At 58.1% G+C, this 12,342-nt stretch overlaps 1 protein-coding gene across 1 annotated transcript; it reads right to left on the bottom strand.

Moving 5' to 3' along the window:
* Positions 1-4,985: 4,985 nt before the first annotated feature.
* Positions 4,986-6,789, bottom strand: EGR4 (early growth response 4). Its single transcript, XM_054204105.1, has 2 exons — positions 6,651-6,789; positions 4,986-6,313 (listed from the first exon to the last, which is right to left on the bottom strand). Exons 1-2 carry the CDS (start codon positions 6,787-6,789, stop codon positions 4,986-4,988), a joined length of 1,467 nt encoding a protein of 488 aa, XP_054060080.1.
* Between the last annotated feature and the right edge of the window lie 5,553 nt (positions 6,790-12,342).

Below are 12,342 nucleotides of genomic sequence, written 5' to 3'. Positions count from 1 at the left end.
AAAATGCACCCTTGCACGTTAACCCTGCCTGGGTGGTCACCAGTGCCAACCTGGCCAAAACCCAGAGAACACAAAGCACCACCAGCAACTTCAGTTTCATCAGGCGCCTTTGCTGCCGATGGGATAAGAAAGCCCTTTTCCACCATGGGGATGGGGCCACAGCATCGTGCCACTGATATGTCAGGCCTGGATCCCTGCCCACGTCTCCCGGGGTACCCGATCAGCCTTGTTCCGTATTTCCCAGCCTTTCAGACGAGGCAGGATCTGGCCCAGGCGAGTCTGAATGCACACGCAGCTCGGTCCCTCTCCTGGGCAGGTCCCACCCTGGCCACAAAACCTCTCCTCCCTCCCACCCCCCCCGCCATAATAACGACCAGGATTTAAGGAAATTATTAGCAGAGTCATTACTACGGTGGCCACGCTAATAAAACCCGCCTGCATCCTGAGCCGGGAAATGGTCCCGGCCACCGGGAGATTGCAGCAGCAGGCGAAACCCATCCCCGGGACTGCTTCAGCGCCGCTACCTGCGATTCATCATGGATCCTTTCTTCGCATTGTTTAACATTTTTCCTTCCCCCCACACCAAAAAAAAAAAAAAATATCCAAATTACCAGCAGGCAGCTCCACTGCCTGGTTGAAGAGGGAAGGGGGGGATGGAGAAGAGGGGTGGCGGATGCTGCTGGGGTGTCGGATGCTGCCGGTGCTGTGTGTCCACTGATCCCCATCCTTCCCTGGCTGGGGCTGCAATGGCAGCGGGGTGGGAAGGAGCGGGGTGGGGGCACCACGGTGGGTGAGGGTGGCCGGGGACCAGGCGCCGGGTGCTCGCTGGAGGTGGCCATGAAAAGCCGGGGTACGCTTAGCCCCCCCCAGCACCTGCAGCAAGGAGCGGCGGGTCCCTCCTCACCTCCTGGCAGCGGCTTTGTCCCCGCTGCGTCCCCCTGCTCCGCGGAGGCCCGGGGTGAGGAGCAGCCCGGGGACAAGCCGCCGCCTCCCAGCGCAGCATCCCCCTTCGCCCCATACCTGCTTCTCGCCGCCGACCTCCCGCGCTTGGCTCCTCCGGCGAGGGCAGCATCTCTCCCGCTTCCCCGCCGGCCGCCACCGTCCCCGCCGAGCGGAGCGAGCCGTGGGGCTGCGGAGGGTGGAAGTGGGGGGGACGGAGCACGCACACCCGCCCCGGTGCACAAAGGAGGCGGTTGCTGAGCGGCTCAGGGCTTTGTCGGGGAGGAGGGATGCCGGGCAGGAGGGATGCAGCCCGGGCAGGAGGCAGGAGCGGCGGGAAGCATCCAGCTCCCTGCGGCCAACACCTCCATGCCAGCCAGGCCCTGGGGAAGGAAGGAGGGTGGTGGCTGCGGGAGGAGGAGGAGGAGGAGGAGGAGGGGGAGGAGGAGGAGGAGGAAGGGAGCAGAGGCTGAAGGCCCCGGTGGGGTGGCGGGAGGGCGAGGGCTGCTGGGCACCCTGGGGATGGCAGGTCCCCGGGGCGCTGCGGGGCTCAGGGGGGGGTATGCATGGCGAAGGCAGGGGCGAGGGAAGGAGGGAGGGAGGGAGGGATGGAGGGAAGGAGGGAGGGCGAGCTCAAGCAGCCGCCTCCTCCTCCTTTGCAGCCTGAGCCCGGACTGTTTCTCTCTGCCGCTTTCCTCCTTCACAGCTCCCTCTGCCTGTCTCCCCACGAACACCGCGGGCCCTCCGCCGGGCCTTGCTGCCATGCGGCAGCCCGCCGGCCTCATCCTGCGCCTCCCCTGCCCCCCAATCCCAGCATCCCTCCCCTCCCCCCCAGTGAAGCTCCTGGCCCTGGCAGGCTCCTGCTTGGGATCACCCTGGAGCATCCCCCCAGGGGGGGCCAGCTGGCGTGGGGTGCGTGGCCAAGCATGGGCACCTGCATTCATCCTTCCCAATCCCGGGTTGGACTCGTGGTTGCAAGAACCCTGGCTTGGTCCTAAAACTGTCCTCTATACCCTGTCTTTGTCCTGTTCTGGTCCCCAAGCACCCTGGCTTGGTCCCCAGCTGGTCCCCAAGCACCCTGGCTTTGTCCCTGGCTTTGTCCTAAAACAGTCCCTGAATACCCCGTCGTAGTCCTGTCCTGGTCCCTGATCACCCTGACTTAATCCCTGCCTTGGTCCTCATTGAGTTCCCAAGCACCCTGGCTTGGTCCCCAGTTTGCTCCTGATGCACTCTCTGGGTGCCCTGGCTTGGTCGCTGGCTTGGTCCTGATCTGGTCCCCAATCACCCTGGCATGGTCCATGGCTTGGCCCTGATTCAGTCCCCGAATACCTCAGCGTGGTCCCCAGCGCTGAAGGCATCCGGCACTGACATGTTTTCTAGTCTCTGATGCGGACACGGGGAAAGATGGCAGTACTGGGACCAGGATGCTGCCAGCCTGGGGTTGAATGGTTGTCCCCATCCCTGAGTAGCCCCAGGTTTCAGGGTGCAACCACTCCTCCTCTCCTAAAAACACAAGCACACATGCTCGGTCCCATCCCACCCCAGAAGCAGCTGCACCCAGCTGCTGTCATGGATGCCCCCCTCCTTCCCGCCCTCCCTCGGCTTCGCTGGCCTGGGGCGCAGAGGGTGAAGGCTCCAGCCTGGGTGCCTTCGCAGAGCTTTCAGACTCAGCATCAATAATAGATGCACTTTCGGAGGAGTATTAATAAAGGCCTCATGCATCATGCATGGCCAGTGGCACGAGGGAAAGCAGGGCTGTTTACTGCCCGGCAAGAGCTGACATCCCCTGGAGAGGTGCCCAAAAGATGGCCTCTTCCCAAAGGAAACCTGGGTGCTGACGTCCTTATTAATGATATCTGGGGTGTCCTCCCAGAAAAAGATTTTTTTCTGGTGCCTGGGGCCACCTGCATTCCATGGAGTGGTCCTTGCCCAGGATCAGGCTCCCACGCACATGGGGTGGTTCAGCTGCTGGTGCCAGCAGTGCTGGGGGCTGGTGGGTGCTCACCTGAGGGGCACGAGTACCCTTGGATGCCATCAGAGGTGTGAGCTCTTAGGGACAGGTCTAAGGGGACATTTAGGATTTCCCCCTCAACAAAGTGTCCTTCTGGTCCCTTCCCCCATCCCATCCCTGCTAGCAGCCCTTGGGGACCCCGCATCCCCTGTCCAGCTTCCCACCCCAACTCCACGGGGTCCTTGCACTTCATGGACACGCCATGGCAAGTTCAGTGCCTGGTAGTGGATTTTGCCAGGATAATGGTATAACTGGGGTTTAGTCCTGGGATGCTCCAACCCACATGTCGGCAAAGGGCTGGGGGGACACAAGGGGATGAAGCAGGGAGATCCCCGTCGCCTCCATAACATGGTTGGGGGGCAGACCCCTCTCTCCAGGGCTGGTGGAAGGGACAAAATCTGTTGGAGAGAGCAGGTTTGTAGCTGTGACCCTTCCCTGCCTCAGTTTCCCCCTCTGCAAGAAAAGGCTGATCATTCCCAAAACGCCTGAGCATCGATGATGACTGCCACGGACACACTGCCCCATCCCTGCTGCCCAGCTCCCTCCATCCCCACAGGCACCTTCTCCTGCCCGTTAATTGAAATCAAAGACCGGCTTGCCCCATCCCCATGAGCACCTCCTGTTAGAAGGACAAAATTTTGGACTTGCATGGTTTTAGCTGATTTTTAACCACCGGAGGAAGGAGGCTCTGCTATCGGTGGCACCTTCCAGGCTGCAACATTTTCTCCTGTGCCATCCAGCCACTGGACATTCTCAGGAGAAGGGAAGCAGCATCTCTCTGCCATTTAAAATGCCAAAAGAGAGGGAGAAAACAGCTCCCCCGGCTTCGCATCCTGCCTGCCTGCCTCTGCCTGATGGTGCCTGGATCTTCTCCAGCCCTGGGGATGTGCCAGGTTCAAAATGGGGAGCGGGGCTGTGTTTCACACTATTTCTCGTGGGTGAAGCCTGCCAAGGGCACGCGGGGCATCCACACCCCACGGGGGACCAGAACCCCAGGGTGGGGGGTCTGGGCTGGGCTTTGGGGTCCCTGCAGTGAATCCCACGGCTCTGGATCCAAGTAGGGCAGATCCCTCCAGGGCTCGGCTTCATCGGAATAAACCTGGAGCCACATCCCCCTTTTCAGAGGGTGACCCACCAGCGGGGAGTTGGGATCCCTTCCCCTCTCTGTCCTGGGAGAAGACCCTTCTCCTGGGATGATTTGCCCACCCTGGGGATTTGGGGATGCTCGGGAGGAGGGTCGCCAACCCACCTGCTGCACAGATTGGTTTTTCTCTCCCTGCTGATTATTTAAGCACCTTTTTACCCATATGCAGTAGCTAGAGGTCAAAAACGCAACAGAAATACCACTGGCGTCGACGGCTACGCGGGATTGAAAAGCAGAGAACAACGCCAGCAAGGTCTTAGATTAGCTCAAATCTTTAATTAGAAAAATAGACACAATTTGCTAATATTCTTTTTACAAACAGGAAAAAAAATTAATAATAATAGTAATGACATCACCTTTCCAAAGGGACCGTTACGCACCAGTTGCTGGAGCCCGGTGGCATCTCTGTCCTTTGGGAGAAAGGACCGGTGCAGCCGCAGCCCCCGGCCGTGCTGACCAGTAAATAACCAGTCGGGAGCATCATGTAAAGTGCTGGCGGGGGAAATCTCAGTCAGGTCGCTACAAACGCAGGATGTCCATGGGTTTGGGTATATAAAAAAAGACATCTCGGTGGTGATTTCTTTCTGTACATGTTTTTTCTTTTTTTTTTCTTTCCCTTCCTTGGAATAGGAGCTATAAAAATGACTCAGTCCCTGCAGTTTGGAGATGGCTCCGGGTGGCCGGAGCTGCCATAATCCCTCCTCTGCAGCCAGCGGTCCAGCGTCACGGCATCGCCTCTGCCTCCTGCGTGCCCCTCTCCTCCCTCCAGACGGCCCCATCTGCCATCATCTTCTCCGGGGCCACCCCAGGAGGATATTCCCACCCCGGCTCTCCCATGAGATACTCGGGGGACCTCGGGAAACGCCATCTCCCAGCACTCAGGTTGTGGCTTCACAGTGTCCCGAAGGAGAGACCCACTGAGAAGAAACCCAAACCTTTGAGCTTCTCCTCCGTCCGGGCTTTCTGCTTCAGGTGGACCTTGCTGTGGCGCTTCTTCTCGTCACTCCTGGCGAAGCGGCGGCCGCAGGTGTCGCAGGAGAAGGGCTTCTCGCCGGTGTGGGTACGGATGTGGGTGGTGAGGTGGTCGCTGCGGCTGAAGTTCCTCAGGCAGATGCGGCACTGGAAGGGTTTGTGGCCCGTATGGATGCGGAGGTGCCTGTTGAGCTCATCCGAGCGGGCGAAGCTCCGGATGCAGTTCTCTACCGGGCATGCGAAAGCCTTCTCATGGGGTTTTGGGCAGAAGCATTTGGAAGAGCATTTGGTCCGGCGGGTCTTTTTCTTGGGCTCGGCCAAGGCAGGAGGGTTGGTGGGCAGCAGGGAAGGGATGGAGGAAGAGGTGGGGTGGCTCAAAAAGTCCGTGGGGGGGATGGAGGGTGAGGGGTGAGGATGGAGGAGCTCAGCAGAGCTCATCAGACCCGGCAGGACTTCAGGCTGGGCCAAGGAGGTGTCGAACTCCGGCATTAATGGAGGAGGGAGGTTGTGGATCTTGGTGTCTGCAAAGTCCCCACGGGCCGGGAAGTTTTCTGGCTCGCAGCCGAAGCCCAGATGGGTGCTGAAGCAGGCAGCATCCTCCGCCAGGCTGCCGAGCTCCGACTGGCAGCTGACGGACAAGACGTTCTCCATCTTGGAGCCCAGCGGGTGGAACAGCCCCTGGCTGCCCTCCCCAGCCGGGAAGGCTTCAGGAGAATGGTAGCTGGTGGGCAAGTAGGCCTGATGCTGGGTGACGGGCTCCCACTGGGCGCAGGAGGCTTTAAACTTGTCCAGGGGTGGGGAACCGGAGGGCAGCTTGATGTCCTGCTTGTTGTCCAGGAGCTTGGGCTGGAAGAAGCACTGCGAGGTGTTTCCTAAGGTGGGTTGTGCCTGGAGGGATTGAGCACCCTCCGCCGTGGGGAAGCCACTGTAGCCCTGCTCCGGGAAGGAGGCTTGGGTGGATCCGTTCATTTCAGACTGGCAGGCAGTGTAAAGGTCCAGCTGGCTCTGAGCCACTTCGGGACAGGGGTAAAGAGCATCCAGGTGCCTTTGGTGGCCCTCGGAGGAGGCGAAGGGGGAGATGCCCAGGATCCCCGACATCAGGTTGAAGAGGGATTCCTGGTCCTGGGGATGCTCCGGTACCGCCTTGATGAAGAAGCTGCCAGTGTAGCTGAGCGAAGGGGAGGGCTGGCTGCCCAGGAGGGAGTAATCCACCGCTCCGCCGCTCATTGGGGCACCCAGCAGCTCACCTGGGGATGCAGAGGGGACGGTGGTTAGAGGGATGGAGGGATGGGGCGGGGTGGGGGGGGCGGGATACTGGGAAACAGCGGGAGGCTGATATTGCGTCACTGTGAGGTCCCCGTCCTAGCCGGGTCCTCGGAATTGCACAGGGAGCCCTGGGTTTCACACCCCTTCCCCAGCAGGACCCCCAGGACCCCCACCCTGGGCTAGCGGGGGGCTGTCGAACCCACAGCCAGGGGCTGGGAGCAGGCTGGGGGCTGAGGAGGGGAAGATGCCCGATTCCTGGCTGCAGCTATCACTCCCAGTGGGGCCCCTCATCCCTGCCCGGCTCCCCCCTGCCCTTACCTCCCAGGAAATCGGCCTCTGCCAGAAGTTGCTGCTCAGGCTGCCCCAAACCCTGCAGGTCTCCGGTTTTCATCTCGCAGCTCTCCTCGTATTTGGAATAAAGCGGGTCCGGGCAGGAGAAATCCATAACGTTGAGCATCTCCCCTGGAGGTACGGCCGGAGCGGCGGGGCCGGGCTGGGGCGAGCCGAGGGATGCTCCGAGGTACCCGGGCTGACGCGGGGGATGCTGGGGTTAGGTGTCGGGGACCGTCTGGGGGATGCTCCGGGGTGCTTGGGGCAATCCGAGGGATGCTCGGGCTGGGTGTCGGGAGCGATCCGGGGCGGGGGGGGGTGGGTGGTGTTGCTGTGCCCCGCGGGAGGGGGGTGAGGTCCCGGGGGGAGGGGGTGCAGGCAGGGGCCGGCAGCAGCGGCAGCCCGTGCGGACACCCGGCTCTCCCTCCCCGCCGCCCCCTTTATAGCTGCAGCGGGGCTGCTCCGACCTTCCGCCGCAGCCATTTCTGGAGTCCCCAGTGAGGCTGCCGTGACGTAAATGCCCATATATGGACTCAGGATGTAGGCAAGGGAGTCCCAATAAGGAAATCTCTCCCGTGACGCGCTGCCCCCTCCCTCCCCCTCCCCCCCCCCCTTCCCCTCCCCCTTTTCTCTCGATGTGGTTGTTTTTTTTTTTTTTTTTTTTTTTTAATCCCCCTCCATCTCTCTCTTTTTAACTAATAATCGCGATATTTTTAACAAATCGCTGCAGGGCCCGCAGCACCTGCTGCTCTTGCGTGCGTGTGTGTGTGCACAGCATCCCCCCCCCCCCGCGCCGCTGGCACCCCCTGCCCGCATCCCCTCTCCCCCCCACCCCGCCCCTCTTCTGCAGCATCCCCACGCACGTGCACGTGCGCACACGCGTGTGCAAGCACACACGCGTGTGCCCACAGCCTTTGCTTCCCCCCCTCGCCCCCCACCCCGGGTTCAGCTTTGTCCCCGCAGTTCCCACGGCTGAGCTTGGAGTGGTGGTGGTGGGGGGGATGCTGGGCACCTCTCCGGATCCAGCCCTTGGGCCGCAGCAACGCAGTGGGGCTCTGGCTCCCCTCCCAACGTGGGCTGCTGTTCTTCCAGATTTACATCTCCCCAGGCTCTTATTCGCCTTATGCTATTTTTTCCCTGTGAATGCCTTTTGTTGCTCTTGTTCCTTCTAGAAGCGTGAAAGGTGCTGGGTTTGCTATTCCCGCCCCCCCCCACCTCTCCTCTCCGCGCCTGATTTTGCAATACTTTCTGCTGGCATTTCGTATTTGCTTTGATTTGGAGCCGTGAAGTGGATGCCTGCTCCTCCTGCGATGGAGCAAGCGGCCAAAAAGAGAAGGCAAACGCTGCAGCCAGCTCCCTCGCCGCGTTTCAGTCATCCGAGTTCATGGCTCCCACCCAGGCCAGCATGCGATAGGCATGGATTCGAGCTGGGAGAGGGCAGATCCACGCTGCAAATCCCACTGGCTCATCGAACGGTGATGTTTTAAGAGCAGACTCAACACGAGCAGTGATTCGGAAGGATCCTGGCAGTGCTTCCACCCCCACCACGGTGCCCTGAGCATCCTCCCGACCCCCCAAGCCCCTGTGGTGGGGTGAAGCCTCCAGTGAAGCAAGGCTGGAGGCTGTTGCTTTCTCTGCTTGGTTGTCTGGAGTTTTCCAAATTTCCAGCATCGATTTGGAGCTGATCGTGGACAAGCGGCGATGCTTTGGGGAGCGGATTGCCACAAGTATCCAGCACTGGCAGTTTGAACGGGGAGGGGAAGGTTTTCTCTGGGCAGTCTGGCCCTTGGGTTCAGAGCCCACTATAAAACACATCTATAAAAATATTTACAGGTACAAACCTGCCGCTTCTGAGTGCAAGGTGGCTGATGAGAAGGTTACCTCCGCAACGGCATCCGCAGGAGGAAGCTGTAGGATGCAAAGGAGTTAGAAATGAGGAGGGGACCTCTCCCTGGCCTCTCCACCTGCATGTTTTCCCTGCCTCCATGTGCTTACAGACCTTGCTGGTGGGTTGGGTCCATTGGGGATGTGCAGCAGTGACTGCATCCATGTCCACAGGGCCAAGAAACACTTGAGCCAGGGCACAGTGGCTGAAGCGGGGCCCTGCTCCGGTGCTATTCCTGGCTCCAGCAATGACTCATTGCCTTACCTCGGGCAAATCACTTGCAAATGTGTCTAGCAGTGCTTCCCCACGTTGGGGGCAGGCTGTTCACCATGTCCTCTGCAAAATGCACCGAAATCGCTGGCAAAGAGGTGCAAAGAAGCATTAAGCCCGGCTGGTGATTCAGGGAGTGTCAGGGAATGAGCTGTAAGGTTCAGGTGGGAAATAAAAGAGGGGATGGAGAGAGATCCGCAAAATTATCAGAGTGTGGAAATGGTGAGTGGGATCCAATTATTCATCATTTCTCATCTCACAGGAGCTGGGGGGAGCCCAGTGCAATGGCCAGAAAGTGAGTTTCAGGCAAACCAAAGGCAATACTTAGCCCTAATCAGTGAAACTGGAACTCAGCGCTTCAGGACATCGTGGGCACCAAGATGATAAACAGGTTCAAAATAGTCCATCTGTGGCTTACTAAATATAACCACGACCCGATGCTTAAGGGATCTGCTGGATGTCCATGGGACTTGACCATGGGATGGACCTCGAGGCCCTTGCTCTCTTCTTCACCTCTCCTTGGCTGCATTAGATGGACACATGACACCTTGGTTGCTCTTACTTTATTTGGCTGTGCCACATTTTAGCTGGGTTGACAGGCTTTAGGATGTGTAGAGCCTCCAGTCTCTGAGCTGGAGTCCAGATCTTTGCTCTTGCCTGCTGCCGTGTACACCCCTGGCACAACTGCTGCCAGGACAAGCAGCTCTCCTTTTCTCCTGGAGATGGAAAAAAACAGCCCACCTTTCATATGACGCCAGCCTAATGTGCCATAGGAAGGTCACCCGCTATCGCCGCGGGGCAGAGGCAGCTCTCATAAACCTCTTTCCATCCTCAGAGGTGATCTTAAAATACTGGCAACATTTCAGTTCCCCAGACAAGAAAATAAACAATACCGTGTGGTTTATATGTGCCTCATCTGCCTGGGAGAGTGCTGCTGACATACAGGGGTGGCTGTATAGGAACTGTCTAATGTCCCCCCTTCCTCTGGATGCCTGCTTTTTTCTTTTAAGCTTGAGATAAATAGAAACCCACTTATATTAAAAAAAACAGTCTGAAGTGACCCTCTTGGATGGCAGTTTCCACGGGAGGAGCATGGCTGTGTTAGCTCCAACTGTGGAGGTGACACGACGCATGAGGTAATGGGAAAACGTGACCACGGCCAAAGCCAAGCTCCGGGATCAGGTGCTGGCATAGCGTTTCCCTTCCCAGAAGGGGCACTTGGCTGGCGAGGAGGCGGGATAGCCTTCCTGGGGTGAAATGTGTCGTCATAAAAATAAGGGGAGGAAATCCGTGCAGCAGCCAGGTCCCCCCTGCCACACGCAGGCACCCCGGGAAGCTACTGTATCTTGGGCTCTGCCCCATTTTTGGGGTTTTCTCTTTCCTTCTCTGATCCCTGAGATGCTGCAGGAAGCTTTGCTTAAGGTCTTTAAGAGCTGAAGGAGTTTTTAAAGCCGCTGTGGCAGCCCTGTGTATGTCCGCGGGGCATGTCGCAGCAAAATTTCACCCAAGCAGAAGGGCTTCGGGCTCCTGCTCCCTCCCTGCACCCTGGTGGGAGCATCCTTGGGGCTGCAAATGATGTCCCCAAAGGAAGGAGTGGTTTTGCTCCAGTGACACTGGGACCCCAAAAGCCGTCTCTGAGCTTTCTGGCAGGGTACGGGTTGCTCAGCCCCAAGTTTGTCCAGGACTGCAGCCCTCCAAGCGTGCCGCAGTGCGCAGGCTGCCAGCCCGGGACTCCCCCAGTCACCTGCCATCTGGAACCTGCTGGCACAAGTCACCATCCCCAGGAGCCTGCCTGCCTCCACCAGCCAGGGCGAGCACTTTCTTGGCGAGCTCCTTGCTAGCTCCTGCTGATCCACCCAGATATTTCCTTCGCAGAGCTGGAGGGTCAGCTTGGTCCCAGGGGTCACCTTTCCTTGACCGTCCCACCACGATGCATGCAATCCATTGCAATGGCACATCAGCCTTCCTCTCCCTCCAGTTTCCCAGTCTGCACTCTCACTTGGGGTTATAGCATGGAAATCAAGCCTTAATTCCTGGCTTTGTCCTGTTTCTCCCCCAGCTTTCACCTTTGGAGGCTTGGTCTGGGGTCTTCCCTACAGCCTGGGGAGATTTTGTCAGGGGGTTGGATGTTCCTGGGACTCCCAGCCCTATTTAAGGGAGAAGCTGCTGTCAAAAGCAGGCAAAATATCTTCATCCTCCTGCCTTGCCTAGCCATGAGCCAGCAAGGAGATGGGGGAAGGTCTAAGGAGCACCTTCCCCACCACAGCATGCAAGCTGGACAAGAGGAGACAGCCCTGGAGCCTCTGGCAAGGGCAGAGATGGGAATCACTGATCTGAGGTTGGAATTCATTTTTCCAAAGGGATGGGCTGAGTACTGGTTCATAGCAATACTACTTTGCCAGCCAAACTTGAGCCCATGTGCTCAAAGCCAACAGATATCTAGCGAAAAGTGGAATTTCCATGCGTCTTCTCCAAGTCCCAAGGATTCATGGCTCATATATCTTCTGTATTCGAACTGATGCCTTATGTTTAATAGTCCTCAGTGAATTTTTCCACTGTCTGATTCCTTTTTGGACCTTTAGAATCCTCTGTGCTGTGAGATGAGCTAAGTTTTACGTGAAGAAATCTCTCTTTCTGTTTCTTTGGAGCGTGCCCACCGCCTCTGCTCTTGCAGCTTCAGAAGACCCTCTGAGCAAAGGGGCGTGTGTGCAATAAATCTGCTGGCTGCTCACATGAGGCGACGAATTCCCTCTTCCTGGTGATCAAAACCTCTCTGTGGTGATGAGTGAAGATAGGAAATGCCCTGCTGGTGATGCTAACCTCTTCCAAGGGCTTCTCTCACAGGCAAGAAAGTGTCTCTGTTGACACTGGGCCACTGGTCCTCAATATTCAAGAAGATGCTTCTGCGATTCAGAAGTGGTTTTTTTTTCCCCAGAAAGCCAGGAAAAAGAAAACAATCTCACAGCACTTCCCATCTCTCCGTGCTCCCCAGCGTTTCCATCTCTTACGGCCAACGGCGTCCCTTGGATGTCTCCTTGTGTCCCTGGTTTGCTCTGAAGATGGGGCTGAGCAGCAGATGGAGTTTGCGTATTTCAAAGAAATCCCCCTGGGAAGTGCTGCTGCTTCCCCCCATAGCTGTTAGGGGCAGGGACAGAGGTGGGCACCCACAGGGTCACCTGCCCTATGAGCTCCCATGGTTTGCAAGCTGCTGGTACCATCCTGTGCTTGATGCAAATCCCTGAATTACCTTTCGTGACTCCCATCTTCCAGATGTAGAGCATCTCCTTTAAACCGCCCCCACCAAAAAACACATCAAAAGCCAACCACAAAGCCCGTATTCTTTATAAACCACCCCGAAACTCCCTCTGCCAGGCCTCTGAGATGGAGAAGGGAGTGGCATCCCAAAATCTTGAAGGTGGCAATGGACTTCACAGCGGGTGGATGGCACGATGTGATGGAGCAGTGATTTCTCCTGGGACGCCACTGGAGATGGCATGTTGATGGGTCACTGCCCAGCCACTGGAT

Source organism: Rissa tridactyla, chromosome 5 (assembly GCF_028500815.1).
Source record: "Rissa tridactyla isolate bRisTri1 chromosome 5, bRisTri1.patW.cur.20221130, whole genome shotgun sequence".
NCBI classification, from domain to species: Eukaryota; Metazoa; Chordata; class Aves; order Charadriiformes; family Laridae; genus Rissa; species Rissa tridactyla.
Note: the sequence above shows the minus strand (reverse complement) of the source record. Positions and strands in the feature narration are given on the sequence as shown.